Here is a 19,988-nt window from a genome sequence, read left to right as displayed (position 1 = left end):
TCCAGAAATACTTTTTGCTTACAGAATCCTTATTCTGGAATCATTCAGAAGTATCAAGGGTAATTATGGTATTGAGGGTAATTATGGTATTGCATAAAATGTATGGGTGCAGGAAGAAATACCCTCAAGTGGGTTAGTCACAGGACGTGGCTTGTGGCAGAAAAAAAAACCAATTTAACTTAAGCCTCTTTTTATCTTTTTATATATATATTATTTCTTTCAATATTTTGTTGTCTCTATCTTTGAATTCAATTTCAATATTTATTTTGTTTAAGTCATCAATAATTAAAATTAAGAACTAAACACTATTTATTAAAAAAATTAATTACTTATCTAAATAAAAGTGTTTCAATGTGTATTTAGCTATTTAGTCCAAAAAGCAATAAAAAAAAGGTGAACTGGTTGTAGCAGCAGCAAGATGGAAAGAACCTTATCCACATCCGCAACGTAGGAGAGGATCGAAGTCTGGTCTTAGAAACACAACACAGCACAATATACAAAAGCAGTAACCAGAGAAAAATGGCTAGTGTCTTTCCTGCATGTTCAGGTTCTGCTTCTCTTTTTCAAGGCACAAACTTCTTCCCCTTTGCAGCCAAGGGGTCTCCTCTACACCTAAAAACCCCACTCTCTGCTAAATGTGTAGCTTCTCTGGGAACTGAGATATCAGTGCCTCCAGCAGTTGACACTTTCTGGCAGTGGCTCAAGGAAGAGGGTGTTGTCTCTCGCAAAACACCAGTGAAGCCTGGTATGGGGCCAGAAGGCCTAGGATTGGTTGCACTCAAAGACATTTCTAGGAATGAGGTTGTGTTACAGGTGCCCAAGAGGCTATGGATTAACCCTGATGCTGTGGCAGCTTCAGAGATTGGGAAAGTGTGTAGTGGATTGAAGCCTTGGTTGGCTGTTGTGTTGTTTCTTATAAGAGAGAGGTCAAAGGATGATTCTCTTTGGAAGCACTACTTCAGTATTCTGCCCAAGGAAACTGGCTCTACTATATATTGGTGGGTTTCTTTTGGTTTGCTTGTTAAACATGTTTAATGGGGATTTTGGTTGTTTTCATGTGGTTGGTTGATTTAGTTGGTAATTGGTTATTCCAGTGCAGGTCAGAGGAGGAGCTCTCAGAGCTACAAGGTTAGTTAGTTACTTGGTTGTGTCAATGTTTTAATGCAAAATAATGTAAATAAATGGTGAAAAGATTGTGCTTTTTGGAGTAGTTAGTTACCTTTGGAAATGCTTGTTTTGTGCTGAGGTTTTCAGTACTACTACTGATTCAACTGATTTGTGTAGGGACTCAACTTCTAAGCACAACACTGAGTGTGAAAGAGTATGTAAAGAGCGAATTTAGGAGAGTGGAAAAAGAAATTATACTCCCTAATAAGAAGCTTTTCCCTTCTCCTATTACCATTGATGAATTTTTCTGGGCATTTGGAATTCTAAGATCAAGAGCATTTTCTCGCCTTCGCAATGAAAATCTAGTTGTGATTCCATTTGCTGACTTGGTAAGGTCCTTTTCATTTTCTCTCTTCTGTCGTGAGCGTACCAATTTACTTGTTTGGAGATCAAATGAAGAAAAATCTGTCAAATTAAGAGGAATAACTGTGAAAGGAGTAGATATTACAGGAAGACCAACTTTTACTCCTTGAAGTGCACACATTACTTGTTTTGTGTCTGAAATTGTATTTTCCAAATTGAATTTGTGGGTCAGATAAACCATAGTGCCAGAGTGACTACAGATGATCATGCTTATGAAATTAAAGGAGCAGCAGGCCTTTTCTCCTGGGATTACCTATTTTCCCTAAGGAGCCCCCTTGCCCTCAAGGCTGGGGACCAGGTAAAGTACCCTTGCCTCTATTTTTTTTTTCTTCTCACTTTTTAACCATGATGCAATTTTACCAAGAATTTCTCGAAATTGATAGTTTTTGAGAAATTTACCTTATAATTGTTCCAAAATAACACAATTTTATTGTGAAAAAGTCATGAGAATTTGTGTTTGATCGACACTATATTGATTAATCTTAATTTAAGTTTTTTTTTTTTAATTTGAATAAAGTGGTATGACACTGACACGATCTCTAATATAATTTGATGCACACAACAATTGTTTTATTGTAATTTGATTATAATAATTATAAATAAATACATTATGGAGGTTAATGTAAATTGTTATAAATTTAAATTAAAACATGAATAAAAAAATAGAATTGTTATCAATTATAACAAATAACATGTTCCCAATTTTAATATGGTAGTTTGAAATATTTTTTTTATCTAAACACAGTGTGAAGTGATGAAACATCTACTATTTCAATAATTGTTTTAGTAAAAGCAAACTTATTTATACATAATGCGTAAGGGGTGCATGACTTATATAAAAACAATCGAAATCATGTCTTCTGTGTAAAACTTCATCCAAAATAAAAAGAAAACAAATTAATCAAATTTGTATGGCCAAACACGACTTTTCCTCTTTAGACACAATTTCATTTTGACAAATCTAAAGTCATATTCTACTTACATAACTTCTTCACAATGAGGTTTTGTGGCATGACTTACCATATGGATAAATTTTCTAAAAATTGCTAATTTTGGTAAATTCTTTGTAAAATTGCATCATTTTCGTTAAAAAAAAACCTATTATATACTTTAATAATAAATGTATCAATGTCCATGTAAGGAGTTTTAGCCGATAGGGGCATGATAGTATCTAAGAAGCTTATATATGAACTAGCAAGCCAGCTCTTATTAGTCAAAGGAAAACGAAGTGTGTTACGAACCAGGACATGTTTGAACAAACTTTTCCGTAATATTTTTCAAAGAGAAAAAGAAATAAGAAGAAAATGAAATGAACTTCTCCATAACTTAAAATTATGAACAAATTGTAAAACTTCTCTCATTAGTTTCTCTACATTTTTAATGTTTTACTTGTTGCTTAAGCTAATAATCTGATGAAGAATTTCATTTCATTTTTTCTTTTTATTTTGTATAAGTCCTTAAGGAGAACATTGTCAATGTTGTATTTAGAAGAAGAATCCGTGCAATTGGTGACATAAAATACAATGGTAATATACTTACACATAACAATGGAAGGAACTTTTTACTGTAGGTGTATATCCAATATGATTTGAATAAAAGCAATGCCGAACTGGCTCTGGACTACGGTTTCATTGAACCAAATGCAGACCGGAATGCATATACCTTGACACTGCAGATATCTGAGTCAGACCCCTTTTTTGGTGACAAACTGGACATTGCTGAGTCCAATGGTTTTGGTGAGACAGCATACTTTGACATCTTCTACAACCGCCCACTTCCACCAGGGCTGCTTCCATATCTGAGATTAGTGGCTCTAGGGGGCACTGATGCTTTCCTTTTGGAGTCAATATTTAGAAATTCCATTTGGGGTCATCTTGAATTGCCTGTGAGCCGTGACAATGAGGAGCTAATATGCAGAGTGATTAGAGAGACCTGCAAAACTGCCCTTGCTGCTTATCATACAACCATTGAAGAGGTATGATTTGTATATTACTTTTAAGGGAGGAAAACCATGCACATTAAAACATTGCCCTCTAGTTTATAGGTATAAAGTATCTATATATCCGCATCACGGGCACTTCTAGAGGAACCACATGACATCCTACAATGCACATTCATAGTGTGTGTGGAAGAGAGGAGAAAAAATATGGATTATAAAGCATTTTCATTTGTTTGATGGGAAAGAATGTGGAAGGCAAAGGAACAAAACAAGCAGTCTTTTAGAAAGAAAATTTTAAATTTTTCTTTACTTCCATTTTCTCTCCAATTCATATTTTTTCTCAAATCACTTTCTTTCCTCCCAATGGAAAGGAACCTATGTGAAAATTTTGATGCTGATTGAGTTCTGCAAATAACTAACAAAGCACGTGAATGGCAGGATCAAAAGTTGAAAGCAGCAAAGCTAGATTCAAGACTTGCTATAGCCGTGGGAATAAGAGAAGGGGAGAAGCAGCTTCTGCAGCAAATTGACGATATCTTTAAGGAGAAAGAATTGGAATTGGCCGAGTTAGAATATTATCAAGAAAGGAGGCTCAAGGACCTTGGACTTTGCGGGGAAAATGGTGATATCCTAGGGGACCTTGGAAAATTCTTTTAGGAGAAAGAAGCAGAAGCATTTGCACCAGTTAAGGACACGCTTTTGTCTCCATTTCCAAAGGACGAGAAACATGAACTCCTGTTAAATCACAGAAGGAGGCTTCCAAGACGAATCCATGGCATGCATCCAATTTATCTTTGAAGAGGATCATAATCAAGTTTTTGACTCGCCCCCCTTTATTACAATCTATTACTTGATTGTTGTTTGTAAAGAGGAAGATGCAGTGAACTTCTAGAATGGCTTATCTTAATTTAAGGCTGCAACATTAAAAATTGTTATATAGCGATACTGAACTCAAATTTGGATAAATAAATAAATTAATTAAGGGTGAAATTGAAGATACATCTTTGCATGCCTCAATAGAAGCAGATATTTCCCTTTCTCTTTTTTTTTTCTTTTTTTTTCCTCTTTCTTTTCCATGGTTCTCTACAAATTCATGTGTACATATACTTAAAAAGGTCATCATGATGTGTACAGCACTGGAGCCATTAAGTGGGAAGGAGCCGTTCATAAATTCCTCTTTTAAAATGGTTGTTGGAAAGAAAAGTGCATTTTTACATTATGCAGCTCGTACTCATTGTATTTGACTGGAGTTAAGAGCACCTAGCAAGTCATCACACTTTGTTCCCTCGCAGAGGCACTCGTAAGGGTTGGCATAGAAATAATCTTCTTCCTTTGGCTTGTCTGCTTCAACTCTACGTCGAGTTGGTTGTCCCATTCTTCTTTCATGAACATTCCGCACAGCATTTGCAAACTCATTCCATGGAAGGGTTCCATTCTGATGCATATCAAGCAATTCTACAAGCTTTTTCCGATCCAATAAGATGGACTTTTTAAAGCCAGAATACCTGCAGGAGGACAAATTATAATTTATTTTGTGGTTTTTTTATCAAGGCTACTGTAGGTGAGTAAACCATCATTTTTACTCCTGAAAAATGTATGACATCACATTAGTCCCTGAAATCATGGAAATTCCAAATAAATATGAAATTTCCAGTTGTTTCATTAAAGTACTTGAACTTAATACTTCCTGTTAATTTGGTTAAAATTATGTGATACTATTACTCCAGTCCCATTTTTTTTTTAAAAAAATTGGGCTATATACACTTTTAGGGACCCAAATGGTGGTTTACTTGCCTTGGCCTTCTAATATAAATCAAAATTGCAAGTAACAAGAGAGTGCATGCACACCTGCGGTGGCCTTCGACAAGTTTTGCCATGTTACCATAATATGTTGGAACAAAGGTGTTACTCGCTACAGAAACAATAAAATCCAAAGCTGCCATTTGTGATGAATGATTCCGAAACTGCTGCAACTCATCATTGGCCAGCAATGTCTCTTTCTTAATCTGAAAGTCAAAAGAATATTGAGAAAAGCAGAAACCATGATAAGAGAGAATACACTATGTCAGGTAGGTAAAGAATATACAATTTCTTTCAAAAGTATTTTGTTGAATTTGTAAAATAATATTTGTCATATGAACTGTAAATGGACAATTCTGCAGAATCCCCTGAAATCCATTATAGCATTTTATTAAATCTGAGTTAAAAACACATGTCAACTCATAAGATATTACTATCTTTGCCACGGTTTGTAATCCTTATCTCAGCTTAAAGCTTCTGGTGAATCAGTGGGATTGTCAAGTAAAATAGAGGATTGGTGGGGTCGTGTGATCCCACTGTGTTACAATGTGGTCCGGTTTTTTCACTTAAACTGAAAAACCCATGGGAAACCTATTTTTGACCCAGTTCTACTGAAACCTGAATACTTTTTTCTGCCGCATCTCTCTTGTAGTTCTTGTGGACCTCTCGTTCTGCCTAGTGCATTATTGCTTCTGTCTCTTATCTCTCGTCTACTCTCCATTCTGTTTTGATTCTGATGATATTTTGTGTTTGGAGTTGTTAAATTAAGTTGTTACTAGTTTATGAGTTATGTATGACCTTATGATTTAAGTTTAAGCAAGGGTTTTGCAGTGATTTAAAGTCCTTTCTCTCTTATTTGTTATTTTATATGCATTACATATAAATTTATATTCACATACATATATTGGATTTGGTAGGCTCTTTCAAACCGTGTAATGATCCAATGATTTACGATCTTTAGCTCCCTTCTAGATCCTAAGTAGCTTCTCAATTTTAACTATTTAGATTATATCAAATACGGAACCGCCAAAATATAAACAGAAATGACGTGGGAATGGGGTGTTGGTGAACCTACAATTCTTGGAAAAGCAGCTCTCAGTTGTGCTAATCTACGTTCACCACCATAAATTTCACCAGCTGCAAGATATATTGGTGTCTCCCTATCAAAACCCAAGGCTTGCAGAATTAAGGCTGCTTCCTCTGGTGTCAAAGGACAGAGACCCTGTAATCTCCTTTCTTCAGACACTATCTCCTTTTCTCTCCACGAAGGGAATGCATACCTGAATTACTCAAGCAAGATCAAAATTTTATGAGATAGACCCTTCTTATGCCAGCTCATTACAAATAACTTTGACAACATGAATATTTTTTTTATGGAGGTAACTAATGTGTATTGTCAAAGTATGCAAAAATCAACATGTCAGGTTACTCGTGAACTACAGATACACTGCTCTCCTCCATGCAAATAGCATCCGGGACTCTCTAGGATAGAACAGGAGGCATAATTAACCGTCTAGAATCAATGGCATTAAGCTATGATAGAGAAAAAAAATTCTAGTGATCAACATCTTCTCCAGCAACTGTCAGGTAAGAAGCACCTACCTCTTACAAAAACCAATCCATAAATATATGTACAGTAAAACAAGAAATATATAATACCTCATCCGCTTGAGCTCCTCAGCTTCTTCATTAGTGCAACCAAGCGTACAACCTGAGAAAGCCAGCATGTCCATCTCATATCTCAGATGCAATGCCACAAAGGGTCCATTTTTACTCAGTATCCGAATCAATTTTTGGCCCAAATTCTCAAGTTCAGGCGTGAATTTAAGTGCCTGGAAATTTACACGACACCTAAGTTTTTGTAGATCTAGTGGGAGACCATTGTTCGCTAGACGAGCATCTGTTTTGTTGAAATGTACCACCTTATGTTTGCCAAAAAGCGGAAGAATCTGCAGTGTGGAGTCCACGGCATCGAATTAAACTCAAGACATGTATAACTCAAAACGAGAGAGGGAGGAAGAGAATACAATCATGATTCTGATAATACAATCAATACAACCCTAAACATCATCTGTCTACTGTATCCTGTATTTTCCTCTTCATATTTTATTTCCTCTCAAAGGACAAGAGAGTAATAATGCATCTAGTAATTTACAAATTACCAGTTCACAGTTGATAATTGCCATCCTCTCAAAAACTTTAGGAGAAAGGGGGGGGGAGTGTCAAGTCTTTCAGTGAAGAAGATCATATAGCCAAAAATCCAATGGGTATTGATAAAGAGAAACAAGAACTTCAAAGTTGTCAGATGGAACAAATCCATAGTTACCATTTCTTCATTCACCCGCATGGACACGTGTAAAAAATTAGAGAATCAATTTATTACTCAGACAAATATTAGCCCTTTTGTGGAACTCCTAATTTATATACAAGTGATCCCTGTTTTTATAGTCTAGACGCATCTAATAACAAAATCAAGAGGACAACTCTACCGCATGCACAAGTGCATACTGGCAATCAGACAAAATTATAATTCAGATTAGACATCCATAATAATTGATACTTCTATCCCATTTAATTTGGCAAGAATACAATTTCTGACATTTGTCATCTGCCTTGCCATCATTATCAAGTAATAAAACTTAGATAAGATGACCATTACAAGCCTACAATCACTGTTCCAAGACATACTTTAAAACTTCCTTCCATGACAGAGAAGACAATTTAGGGAAATGTTTGGATACTAGACAAATATAACTGTATATTACCCTAAAACTAGACCTTCAATATAAATCTGACGGGTCTAAGGAAATATCCACTAAAAAGCAATCTGATCAGAAAACACAGTCTTCCCTTGTAAAATGTTAAAGAAGCATACAGTCCAAAGACGTTAAATATTCTTGTCTTAGAACTGAATAGAGGTTAAGGTGAAGAATCATTAATCAATCATTTTATCAAACCTTAAATTAGCAAATAAGAGAGCTTGATTAACATACAGTACATAGTTTTAGCCCAAATGCAGCTTATAGAATCTGCTCACCTGCTCCATGTAATACTTTTCATTTGACCAACTAATAGGAGGCATCTTCAGAATAGTCTGCTCACTTTTCCTACTAAACCTTTTGGGCACTCTTTTCACTATTCGAACTTCATCTTGTAGAGAATCAATGAAATGTCTCACGTCAAAAATGTCCTCAAAATTGCTGAAAAAAGAAAACTACAAAACTTTAAAATGATATGGAAGCCAATAGATAATACTCTTCATTTTAAAAACAAATGATATACCTTGGATCTGCCCAAAATGATTTTTTATCAAGCTCTGGAACAACCAATGTGAGATTCAAAAGTCGAGAAATGGCCACCATGTCACAAATCTGAAATGCCAAATCTGCTATATGAACATTTAAGATTATCATAGACAAGGAACAGAGAACTAGCAGCAAAGAAGATACAAACCGCTGCACGCATTTGATTCAAGCCCCCATTGCAGTAGACTCTCAGAAAACCATTACTTGTATAATTTCCTGAAATATTTCAGGTCACAAGGCTTTTAATATTTACAGGAATGTGTAAAAATGGTATAAAATTCAACTAATATCCTATCCATCAAACCATATATTAATATGCATTGATTTATATTATATATACTTCATTCACGTAGTCTTTTTGAAAATTAAGAATACCCAACATTGAAAATCAAATGATAAGGCAACCAAGATGTTCATGGTCGTGGGAGCCCATCTAAAACAAGACACATTTTGATCCAGCAATTGGGCAACTATCTATGTTATTAATATCCAAAACAAAACGTGCAAGTGAAGAGAAAACTGCCTCAAGTGAATAGATACAAATATATCACAATTAATATATATAGATTCATTTTATAAAATAAGTTAAAATGGAAACACATAAATGCTAGATGTTGAGTTTTATGTAAGGATAATGTGAAATTGGCTCTTCTAAAGTGAGAAATTCACTTAAGAAAGTACAATGAGATGTGTTGGAGATCCAACATCGACTAGAGATAAGAACATTTTATAGTATATATGTGGGTGCAAATCTCACCTTATAAGCCGGTTTTATGAGATTAAGTTAGATTTAAAGTCCACTTTTTAATAAGGGATCAGAGCCATTTTGAGTCTATCCTAGCGTCACCCGCTATTGAGCCATTATCAGACCACGCATAATATATAGTTCCACGCACGAGTTGGTAGCCTCGGCGTGAGGGGTTTGTTAGAAATCTCACATCGACTAGAGATAAGGACATTTCATAGTATATATGTGGGTGCAAACCTCATCTTATAAGCCGGTTTTATAAGGTTGAGTTAGGCTTAAAGTTCACTTTTTAATAAGATAAGATGATATACCTGTTGGTTAGAAAATCAACTAAAAATTTGAACCAAGTACAAAATTTATTATGCATTTACATACATTTAATCACAATCTTAATGGTTGGTGTCTCATTCAATGGCCTTAGATTCTCACTTTTTGTTTGGAAAATAAGAACTAATTCTCCCTCCTTGGTGTTGATACAAAATGGGCACTTGTGGCAGCAATAAGGAGACAAAAGAAAGAAAATAGAACAAAATAGAATAATGAAGAGAATTTTTAATGTGGAAAAACTTTCTCAACTTGAGAAATAAAAACCCACGAGACCTAGTCCAAAAAATGTCTCCACTATAAAAGTAGAATTACAATATTCATTTCTCTCACTTTGAAGGTAACACTTAATCTCATCCAACAAGGACGAAATGTAATATCTCTCTAGCCTTTCACTAGGATTTCTAATCTCACGCTATAGTGGATAACAACTCTCTCATTTACTCTCTATGTTGCTCTTCTCACTTGCTTTCATTTCTCTTCCTCACAAATACTCTTTATATAGAGAAGGAGAGAAAGACTTCTTTATAAAGAGATAATGGATAATTAATACTTGTTACATTTTCAAGATACCTTGAAAAGATTATCTTCAACTTTCTAGGTTGAACTTCATAGCCTTCAAGAGAGATATAATTTCAAGACTTTGGAATGACCGTCTTTGAATATATTCAATGGATCAATTATCAAGATTCATTGATCATGGTCTCCTATTAAATTAAGGAGGGATATCCAACAAACCTCTCCCTTCCCGACTTAATTGAGAGTATCAATAATCCAGCTCCCATACAACAGTTTGTTAGATTCTTAACTCAAATTCCCTTGGTCAACATGTCAGACCATTTGTCATCTATATGAACCTTCTCTATAGCTGCAGCTCTCCATTTTCCAAAGCATTTCGTATCCAATGATGACGATAATCAATGTGCTTTGTTCGAGAATGAAATGAAAGATTCTTAACTATGTTTGGTTGTCAATGGAGAACATATCTTTCTTGAACATGACCCAATTCATGCAAGAGATTTTTCATATATTTTACCTCTTTGTCAGCTTCAGATGCGGCAATGTACTCTGCTTCAGTTGTTGATAAAGCAACACATCTTTGTAACTTGGATTGCTAAGATACAGCTACCCCTACGTTAGATACCCTGATGTGGATTTTTTGGGATCTATATCTCTAGTCATGTTTGAATTCGTGTATCCAACCAACATAAGATCTTCATTACCAAAACATAAACATATTTTGGTAATTCCCATCAAATATCTCAATATTCACTTCACTGCATTCCAATGCGCTCTTCTCCAGGATTGGACAAGAATCGACTTACAACACCAATTGCATGGGCAATATATGGTCTTGTTCAAATCATGGCGTGCATTAGGCTTCCTACCATAGAAGAATAACACTCTGCTCATCTCTTTCTTTTCTCCTATTGCATTGTGCTTAGCTTGAAATGTTCGGCAAGTGGAACACTAACAGGTTTTGCCTTATCCATGTTGAATCTCTTGAGAACTTTCTCAATGTACTTCTCTTGTTATAGCCATATCAACTTCTTGGAGCAATCTCTGCTCACCTTCATCCCAAGGATCTGCTTTGCAGCTTTGCAGGACATAAGTCTTTCATGAAAAAAGAATTGCTTAAAACGTTCTTTAAACTAGCAATCTTGGTTTTATGTTGTCCAATGATCAATATATCATCAACATATAATAGTAGGATAATAAAGTTTCCATCTTCATACCTCTTGATGAACACACAATGGTCAACAATTGTCTTTTTGAAACTGTGCTTGGTCATGAAGGATTCAAACTTCTTATACCATTGTCTGGATGCTTGTTTCAGACCATACAAACTCTTCTTCAGATGATACACTAAGTGTTCATTACCTGGTTCTTCATAGCCTTCTAATTGCTCCATATAGATTTCTTCTTTGATGTGTCCATATAGGAAAGTTGTTTTTACATCAAGTTGTTCAACTTCTAGGTCTAGGCTAGCTGCTATACCCAATGGTACTCTTATGGAGGAATACTTTACCACTGGAGAGAATATCTCATCAAAATCAACTCATTTCCTCTGATTGCACCCTTTCACTACAATTCGAGTTTTGTACCTTGGTGTCAAGCTTTCTTCTTCAATTTTAAGCTTGTGCACCCATTTGTTTTTCAAGGCTTTTCTTCCTGTAGGTAACTCCATCAGATCATAAGTATGGTTCTCATGTAAAAAGCTCATCTCTTCTTCCATGGCTTTGATCCACTCCCCTTTCTCAATTGACTCCATAGCCTCTGAGAAGTTTTGAGGTTCACCATTATCTATCAAAGTAATATAATCTTCTTTAGGATACTTTGATGATGCCATTGTTCTTCTTCTTTTAGACCGTCTCAATTCAACTTGCATTTGTTGCTCTTGTGGCTTAGGTTCTTGTAGTATTTGAGGATCTAACATTATTTGACCATGATCTGGTTGTTCATCAGTCTGTTCAGGAACTTGGTGAGCATGATCTGTTTGTTGATCTATTTGATCAGGATCTAGCTATTGAGGAATCTCTACCCCTGAATCAATGTGAACTTTGGACTTGCACTGATTTTTCTTTTGAATATCTTTGATTTGATCAGTTGATCCTCAAAGAACACAACATCTCTGCTTCTAACAATTTTCTTATTTATAGGATCCCACAATTTGTACCCAAATTCATCATTTGGGGACCCAAAGTATATGCACTCCTTGGTCTTAGCATCTAGCTTTTTTCTTTCATTCTTTGGAATATGAGCAAAGGCTCTGCATCCAAATACTCTCAGATGGTTGAAGAATGTCTTCTCCTTGTACCATACTACCTCTGGAATCTCTCCATCTAGAGGTCTTGAAGGTTTCAGGTTTATCTTATCAACTACAATCTTTATTACTTCACCCCAAAACGACTTAGGGAGGTTAGCACCTTGTAACTTGCATATGACTTTCTATTCAATAGTACGAAACATTCTTTTGGCTACTCCATTCAGTCGAGGAGTCTTTGGTGGTGTCTTCATCATTCTGGTGCTATACATCTTGCAATAGGCTTCAAAAGTACCACAGTACTCTCCACCATTGTCTGCTTTCAGACACCTAAGCTTTTTTCCAGTATCACGCTCCACTAAAGCATGAAATTCTTTAAATACTAACAATACTTGATTTTTTGTTTTCAGCAAGTACACCCATACTCTTCTTGAGTGATCATCAATAAATGTAACAAAGTAGTAGGCTCCACCAAGAGATTTGTATGCAAAAGTTCAAGTACCTCATGTTTCCTAGAGGAATTGCCTGATTTATGAAAATTGACTCTGCATTGTTTACCATAAATGCAATCAGTACAAGATTCTAAGATTTGACCTTTTATACCTGGTAAGTGGTTTTAGGCAAGGAGTGCTTTCTCACTTATATGCCCCAATTGTTTGCGCCAAAGATCTTTGGAGTCTCTAGCAAGACTTGCTTCTCTAGAACAAATTCTTTCTTGCATAGTGTAAAGGGATCCTTCCTTCGAACCTATGGCAATGACTAGGTTCCCTTTTGCTAGTTTCCACTTTCCAGTACCAAAGTGACTTATAAAACCAACATCATCCAACTTACCCATTGAGATAAGGTTGAAATAAATTTCTGGAACATGCCTAACTTCCTTCAGTACAAGCTTGTTTCATGTGTCGGTTAGTAACACGATATCACCAATACCTACAATCTTGCTTGTAACATGGATCCCATTTTCACAGTACCCTAGTCACCTTTCTTGTAATATGAAAAGAAATCTTCATGTGGACTTACATGGAAAGAGGCACCAGAGTCAACGATCCAAGAGCAATTACCATATGCAACTTTTAGGTAATTGTCTTCTCCAATAAGAAAAACATCATTGTCTACAACAACGGTTATGGTTAGAGTACAGTCCTTCTTCTTTGGATCAACTAAGTCTAGATGGACATTTTCGACTTTTTGGTCTTTCTTCAGAAATTAGCACATTATTGTTCTTGTGCGAGATTGAGAATAGCCTTTGGCTTTGCTTTTGTTTCTCCCACGAGTTTCACCTCTTTCTCGTTTATCTATAACATTTGCTTCATATTGAAAATTTGTACTTTTTTCTTTTCTTCTGAATTCTTCATTCAACATACTGTCTGAAGCAGTTTCCATTGAGATCTTTCCATGAGACTGAGTTGTTGAGCATGACTACAACTTTTTGGCAACAAACTAAGTAGCAAAGTGCCTAGAACTCATCATCAATCTTCATATCTATCTTTGTTAATTGATTGACAAGACCCTTGAATGAATTCAAGTGCTCCATCATACTTTGACTATCCGTGTACTCAAGTTTCACCAGTCTTCTAACAATAGATGCTTTATTTCTTGGAGTTTTCTTTTGAATCGTAGATTCAAGTTTTGACCACAACTCATAAGCATTTGTGTATGTGGACACATGCTCAAACAAACTTATATCAATATAATTTCAAATCATTGCAACAACATTTTGATTCAAAAGTTTCCAATTTTTATCACTCTTACCTTCTAGCTTGTTTTTGCAAGAAATAGGTTCATGCATATCCTTACAGTATAAGTGATCCTCCATTATGGGCTTCCAATAGGAATAGTTGTTTGCTGTCAACTTGAACATATCTCCATCAGTAATGACTCATTCCATCTTATATTAGAACCAAGTTCTGATACCACTATTGGAAAAATTAGAACTAATTCTCCCTCCTTGGTGTAGATACAACATGGGTACTTGCGGAAACAATAAGCAGACAAAAGAAAATAAAACAAAATAGAATAATAACATCGAGAGTTTTTAACATGGGAAAACCTTCTCAACTTAAGAAATAAAAATCCACGAGACCTAATCCAAAAAATGTCTCCAATATGCGAGTAGGATTACAATATTTGTTTCTCTCCCTTTGAGGGTAACACTTAATCTCACCCAATAAGGATGAAATACAATATCTTTCTAGTCTCTCACTAGGATTTCTAATCTCACACTATGGTGGACAACAACTCTCTCATTTACTCTCTAAGTTGCTCCTCACTTGGTTTCATTTCTCTTTCTTACAAGTCCCTTTATATAGAGAATGAGATAAAGGTTTTCTCATAAAGAGATAATGGATAATTAATACTTGTTACATTTTCAAAATACCTTGAAAAGATTATCTTCAACTTTCTAGGTTGAACTTCACAGTCTTCAATTTCAATGGTTCAATTATCAAGATTTATTGGTCATGATCTCCCATTAAATTAAGAAGGAATTCCCAACACTTATTTCTCTAAAATGAATCTCTCATTTTGAAGGAGATAAATCCCTTACAAACTTGTCTTAAAATATGCAAGTACAAAGAAGGCAATCTATAGTTATAGTCTTATTTGTTTTCCAATTCCGTTAAGTGAATGAAGATTGTTGCAGACATCACATCCAAATTCAAGCTAAGTAAGAAATTGATAAATGCTTCATTGCTACAAGTATAATTTGTGATCACAAAAAGCCCATCAAGTTACACGAAAAATCTATTGAGCACCTATAGAATCAGAAAACTTGTATAGAGGCGATGGGCTGGTAGTGAAGAGTCAACAAGAGCCAAATATAAGTGCAGCTGAGAATCGAATATTGAGGTTGATCAGTAGATATACAAGAAAAGATATGAAAGGGAAATTGGCCTAATGTGTATCAGTTATGCGAGAAGGAAACCAAAAGATGCATCAATGAGAATATTAGATCAAACGGAAAATAATTAGACGGGTAAACTGTGTGGAGGAAGAGTCAAAAAGTCAGATTTTCAAACTTTTGGTCTTGGATAGAAACAAAGGCAAGAATCGATCGAGGTAACTGACTCACCTAGAAGAAAATAACCTGTTTTCTAAGGCCACCAACAGTATAAACTATAAATCAATTCATCCTTGGCAGGATTCCACAAAACATGATCGTAAATGCCAAATTAATATTGACTTCATAAATCATAATTCACTATTATATCTGCATTTAAAGTTGAAGGCATATATATTTCTCTTCTTCCTCCTCATAACTGAATGTGAAACCCATAAATCTACTTCATAACAAGCACCAATCCAGAAAACAAAAAACATTTTCTAAAAAATTCTACAACACATAAACATTCAGCACCGACTTTCATCTAAGCACGATCATCACCTCCAAACAACAAATACAACTTATATTCAATATGGATTTCACTGCTCAAATAATATTGGAAAATCTGAAGGCGAGAAATAGCGAGGAGATCTTCACAAATGAGTCACACACACGTAAGGTTGCATCATCACAGAACCGAAGCTACAGTTGTCCAAACCCACATCCATAATCCCTTAACCTCAAACCAAAACTACAAGCATGAAGTAAAGAAAAACTAACTTGGGGGAAGAAAAGTGGGAGGCGGATGAACAAGTTCATTATGTGCTTGGGGAGGACGTTGAATTGTGTGATGTATTCGACTTGTAATCCCCAAAAAGAAATGGGAACGCCATAGTTCACTCACTGTCACTAGCTGAAACAGACATGTCCACAGCACAATGCTTGAACACGCTCGGATGAACCAAACCCGCAAACGGCTCCTCGGAATCACAGCACTAGCACCCTGAAGCTTATCGCTCCTCCCCTGAACACCCTCCATTCCTCCGCCACACACCTCATTGCCACGTCATCACCACAACCTTCACACGGTTTCCAACAATCCAATTATAACAAAATCAACACAACACCACCCACAAAAACAAAACAAGAGAAAGTCATTCATAAACATTGCATTTACAATACCACAAAATTGAAGACTTACCCCAGATATAAACAATAATGGCACGAACTCAATCCGCACAGCTCGCCACCTTTGAAGAAATTGAAACGGACCCAGAATTGAATTTGAAGCGGGTGATTGCGGGCAAGGCTCAAAATAAGATATTTTTGTGCCCCAATTGGTTTAACAAAATTTGAAGCTCTTATTCAAGAATCAGAGACAGAGAGAGTGGGAAGAGAGAAAAGGAAGAGGTGTTGCGGAGAACGAAGATAGCGAGAACAAGGAGAGTATTATCAAAGAAAGACGATGACGATCAAATCGGAACAGTTAAACACAGAATATTCATGCAAATTTCTTCCCTTTCCTGGGTAAAACTTGTTTCTTTATCCCTAACGCTCTCCTCTTTTTTTCTTTCTGTTATTTTGTTCTACCCGACAATTCCAAAAGGAAATTAATGATGTCTATTTCTAGAAAAAAAATTATGTTAATTTTCTCTCTCACACTGGCTGATCAACCTTTGCATGAATTTGAATTTTGAAGTTGTCATGCATTTAATGTAGGACAAAAATTAACTTTTTAATTCAAATCACATTAACTTTTTTATTCCTTTTAGGTCTGTCCAATTATTTTTCTTTAAATTATTCATCACCATCTTATTGATACGAAGTAAATATAGTTATAAAATTTTGTGACCCGAAAGAAAAGGAAAGGTTGAGCTTTTTAGGACAAAGAAATATACAGGTTCTGCAAAAGATTGATTGCGAAGTAAGTCTCAGATTTATTTATGATAAGACAAAGTGACAAATGGCAGTGTAATTTTTTTTCTCTAATGCTCTTACTAAGAATATTCTGATGACATTTTTTTTGCTTTTGCCTAAAAGGATATTTATTTGTAAAGGAGATCAAGAAATAAAATGAATCATTTATCAAGAAAAGGATACAAATTATTGACTTGAAATTGAAATGCATATAAATTGCAAAGTCTGGTGACCATTCAAAAAGGTAAGGAAAAGATTCTATAACAGAACAAAGCCAAAAAGAAAATCATCCCAAGAGAAATTTAGCTTTCATAAACTTGTCACCAAATTGCAAAACGTGTCAGGTTTCCCTTTCATGACAAATCGGACTGTCATCACAACATAAAATAGAAAATAAAGGCCAAGCACAATGATATATTAGGCCAAAGATGTTTATGTATTAATTAAGCTAAACCCATCAATATTATGTATCTCAATTATTAAAGGACCATTGAAAAAGGAGGAATTTGGGTTTTGCCCATGTCCACTAGGGCTTGCTAGTATATGAAAAGGATAGAGATTTGGACATTTTACCTTCAATCTTCATGAATTAAAGAATAAGATTTGATTTCATTGCTAATTATTATAATCGTGCACTAAGAATAATCATTTAGTAATTGATGAAAGTTAGACTTGCATGTACTTATATGCATGAACTTTCTCTTACAAAAATGAAATCTTTAATATAAACATTATAAATATATATATATATATATATATATATTAATAGTATTTCTTTTAGATTTAATGTTTTTATTTTTATCAGAATGTCTCTCTTAATCACGTTTCTTTTATTATTTATATGATGATTCAAATTTAAAATCTTATTTAAGAAAATCAAACCTTATGTATTACTTGAATCGTATTATTAGAGTGATATATCCAGGTTTAGTAAATAGTGTTTAAATTAATAATATCATGTACTGTTTTAACAAATAATATTTTATTAATATTAGATTTGGCAGTAGTATATATTATTAGATAATACATGTTATTGTTAATATAAATTCATAATGTTTATATTACAATTCATACTATCAGAAGACTAATTACTAAGATAAAAATGAGAATTGGAGAATTGCAAAAACAAATTCTCCTCATAAATTCAAAGGCTATATTAGAATATCCACATGATACTACTACACAAGATTCCCATAGCCTCTTTTATCCATCCTCAATAGTCCATGTGAGAATTTTGTTAAACTTTTTCCATTGAAAAATCCTTCTCTGGAGCAATAATAAACTTTTTATACAAAGAAAAAACTGATGAGGATTTTATTACGAAGTGGACTTCAAGGCTAACTCAACCTCGTAAACCCGGCTCATAGGATTGAGGTTTGCACCCACTTATATACAATGAAAGTTTCTAATCTCTAATCGATGTGGGATCTCCAACAGATTTGTAGAAGTGCATAACTGCATGTTTCAATAACTATGACAATTTGATTCTCCTCCTAATTAAAAATACATCACAAACTTGAAAAAAAGTGAAAGTAACTATTTATTCATTTAACTTTTAACGTAGACTTGAAATAAACGCTCACTAAAATTCATTACTTCATTCGTTCACATCAACATAGGTTTATATTGTCAAGGTTTATTTCTTATATTATTGATCATTTGTAACATTCCCTAATAAATAACTTTATATATATAATACTAATATTAGTATCATGCTCGTAATTTACATTAAGCTTATCAAAATAATAAAAAAGTAAAATTTAAAATTTATTTGTCTCTTTTGAACTATTATCCTAACTTACAACATTGTTTTGATTTCAGATATAATTATAACCATTTCAAAACAAATAAAATATGAATAAATTAACTTAAATAAACGATTAACTGACATGGTGAAGAGGTAACAATCACCCAAGGCGCCAACCAAAAGGAGATGAAACCCTAAACAAGGAAAATGGAGAGAGAATATAGAGAAACGAAGTGAAGTCTGAATTGTAAAATTGAATGGCACTAGAAAACTGATCTTATTGAATTCAAATGAGTATATATATGTACAGTGCAAACAACAAAAACACAGATGACAAATAGAAAAACAAAAGCCCAAATAAAAGGCCCAAAATAAAGAGTACAATTATTTTATCAGCCCCCCTCAAGCTGGGAATATATGTATCTCATTCCCTGCTTGGACTAGAGCTCTTTGTATACTGTTGGAGCAAGGGGTTTGGTAAGGATATCTGCAATCTGCATAGAAGAAGAAATAGGAAGCAACTTGAGAAGCCCAGTGGTGATCTTGTTTCAGACGATGTGACAGTTAATTTCGATGTGCTTGGTATGCTCATGAAACACTTGATTTGAGGATATGTGTATTGCAGATTAGTTACCACAGTAGATGGTTGCTGATTGAGTATAGGGAAGTCCAAGGTCTTGCAGGATATAGGTTAGCCATTGAATCTCGCAGGTGGTTGTGGCTAATGCTCTATATTCGGCTTTAGAAGAGCTCTTGGAAAGGGTTTGTTGTTTCTTAGATTTACATGAGACAAGAGAATCACCCAAGAAAATGCAGTAACCAGTTACAGATTTTCGGGTTTCAGGACAGGTAGCCCAATTCGAATCACTGAAACCGAGAAGTTGGAGAGTGTTATTGCTGGGAAAGAAGATTTCGTTGCCATGGTTGCCTTTCAAGTACCGAAGAAGACGAAAAGCAACTTGCTGATGAAGGTTGGTAGGAGATGAAATAAATTGGCTGAGGTTGTTGACAACAAATGCAATGTCAGACCGTGTGTTTGTAAGGTATATGAGCTTGCCAATTAGTCTTCTATATGCAGAGGTTTCAATGTCAG

At 34.8% G+C, this 19,988-nt stretch overlaps 2 protein-coding genes across 2 annotated transcripts; one reads left to right on the top strand and one right to left on the bottom strand.

The window, feature by feature from the left end:
- The first annotated feature begins 339 nt into the window (after positions 1 to 339).
- Positions 340 to 4,468, top strand: LOC137811532 (ribulose-1,5 bisphosphate carboxylase/oxygenase large subunit N-methyltransferase, chloroplastic-like). Its single transcript, XM_068613322.1, has 6 exons — positions 340 to 998; positions 1,100 to 1,128; positions 1,285 to 1,496; positions 1,703 to 1,828; positions 3,101 to 3,505; positions 3,908 to 4,468. Exons 1-6 carry the CDS (start codon positions 520 to 522, stop codon positions 4,124 to 4,126), a joined length of 1,470 nt encoding a protein of 489 aa, XP_068469423.1. The 5' UTR covers positions 340 to 519; the 3' UTR covers positions 4,127 to 4,468.
- LOC137811531 (rhamnogalacturonan I rhamnosyltransferase 1-like) lies at positions 4,426 to 16,917 on the bottom strand. Its single transcript, XM_068613321.1, has 9 exons — positions 16,433 to 16,917; positions 16,012 to 16,310; positions 8,723 to 8,790; positions 8,552 to 8,640; positions 8,307 to 8,469; positions 6,929 to 7,218; positions 6,345 to 6,549; positions 5,318 to 5,475; positions 4,426 to 4,974 (listed from the first exon to the last, which is right to left on the bottom strand). The coding sequence occupies exons 2-9, from the start codon at positions 16,268 to 16,270 to the stop codon at positions 4,701 to 4,703; spliced, it is 1,506 nt and encodes a 501-aa protein (XP_068469422.1). The 5' UTR covers positions 16,271 to 16,310; positions 16,433 to 16,917; the 3' UTR covers positions 4,426 to 4,700.
- Positions 16,918 to 19,988: the final 3,071 nt, after the last annotated feature.

Source organism: Phaseolus vulgaris, chromosome 2, assembly GCF_000499845.2.
Source record: "Phaseolus vulgaris cultivar G19833 chromosome 2, P. vulgaris v2.0, whole genome shotgun sequence".
Lineage (NCBI taxonomy): Eukaryota > Viridiplantae > Streptophyta > Magnoliopsida > Fabales > Fabaceae > Phaseolus > Phaseolus vulgaris.
The sequence above is the reverse complement of the archived record's forward strand: the minus strand, read 5'-3'. Positions and strand labels throughout refer to the sequence as shown.

Excerpts from the sequence above, each read along its gene's own strand:
- LOC137811532 (XM_068613322.1), top strand. The coding sequence starts at position 520 with ATGGCTAGTGTCTTTCCTGCATGTTCAGGTTCTGCTTCTCTTTTTCAA. Across the intron at positions 1,829-3,100 it reads CCCTCAAGGCTGGGGACCAG|GTGTATATCCAATATGATTT; the intron begins GTAAAGTACCCT and ends TTTTTACTGTAG. Across the intron at positions 3,506-3,907 it reads ATCATACAACCATTGAAGAG|GATCAAAAGTTGAAAGCAGC; the intron begins GTATGATTTGTA and ends CGTGAATGGCAG.
- LOC137811531 (XM_068613321.1), bottom strand. The coding sequence starts at position 16,270 with ATGGAGGGTGTTCAGGGGAGGAGCGATAAGCTTCAGGGTGCTAGTGCT. Across the intron at positions 8,641-8,722 it reads TGAATCAAATGCGTGCAGCG|ATTTGTGACATGGTGGCCAT; the intron begins GTTTGTATCTTC and ends TTGGCATTTCAG. Across the intron at positions 8,470-8,551 it reads TCATTTTGGGCAGATCCAAG|CAATTTTGAGGACATTTTTG; the intron begins GTATATCATTTG and ends TTCTTTTTTCAG.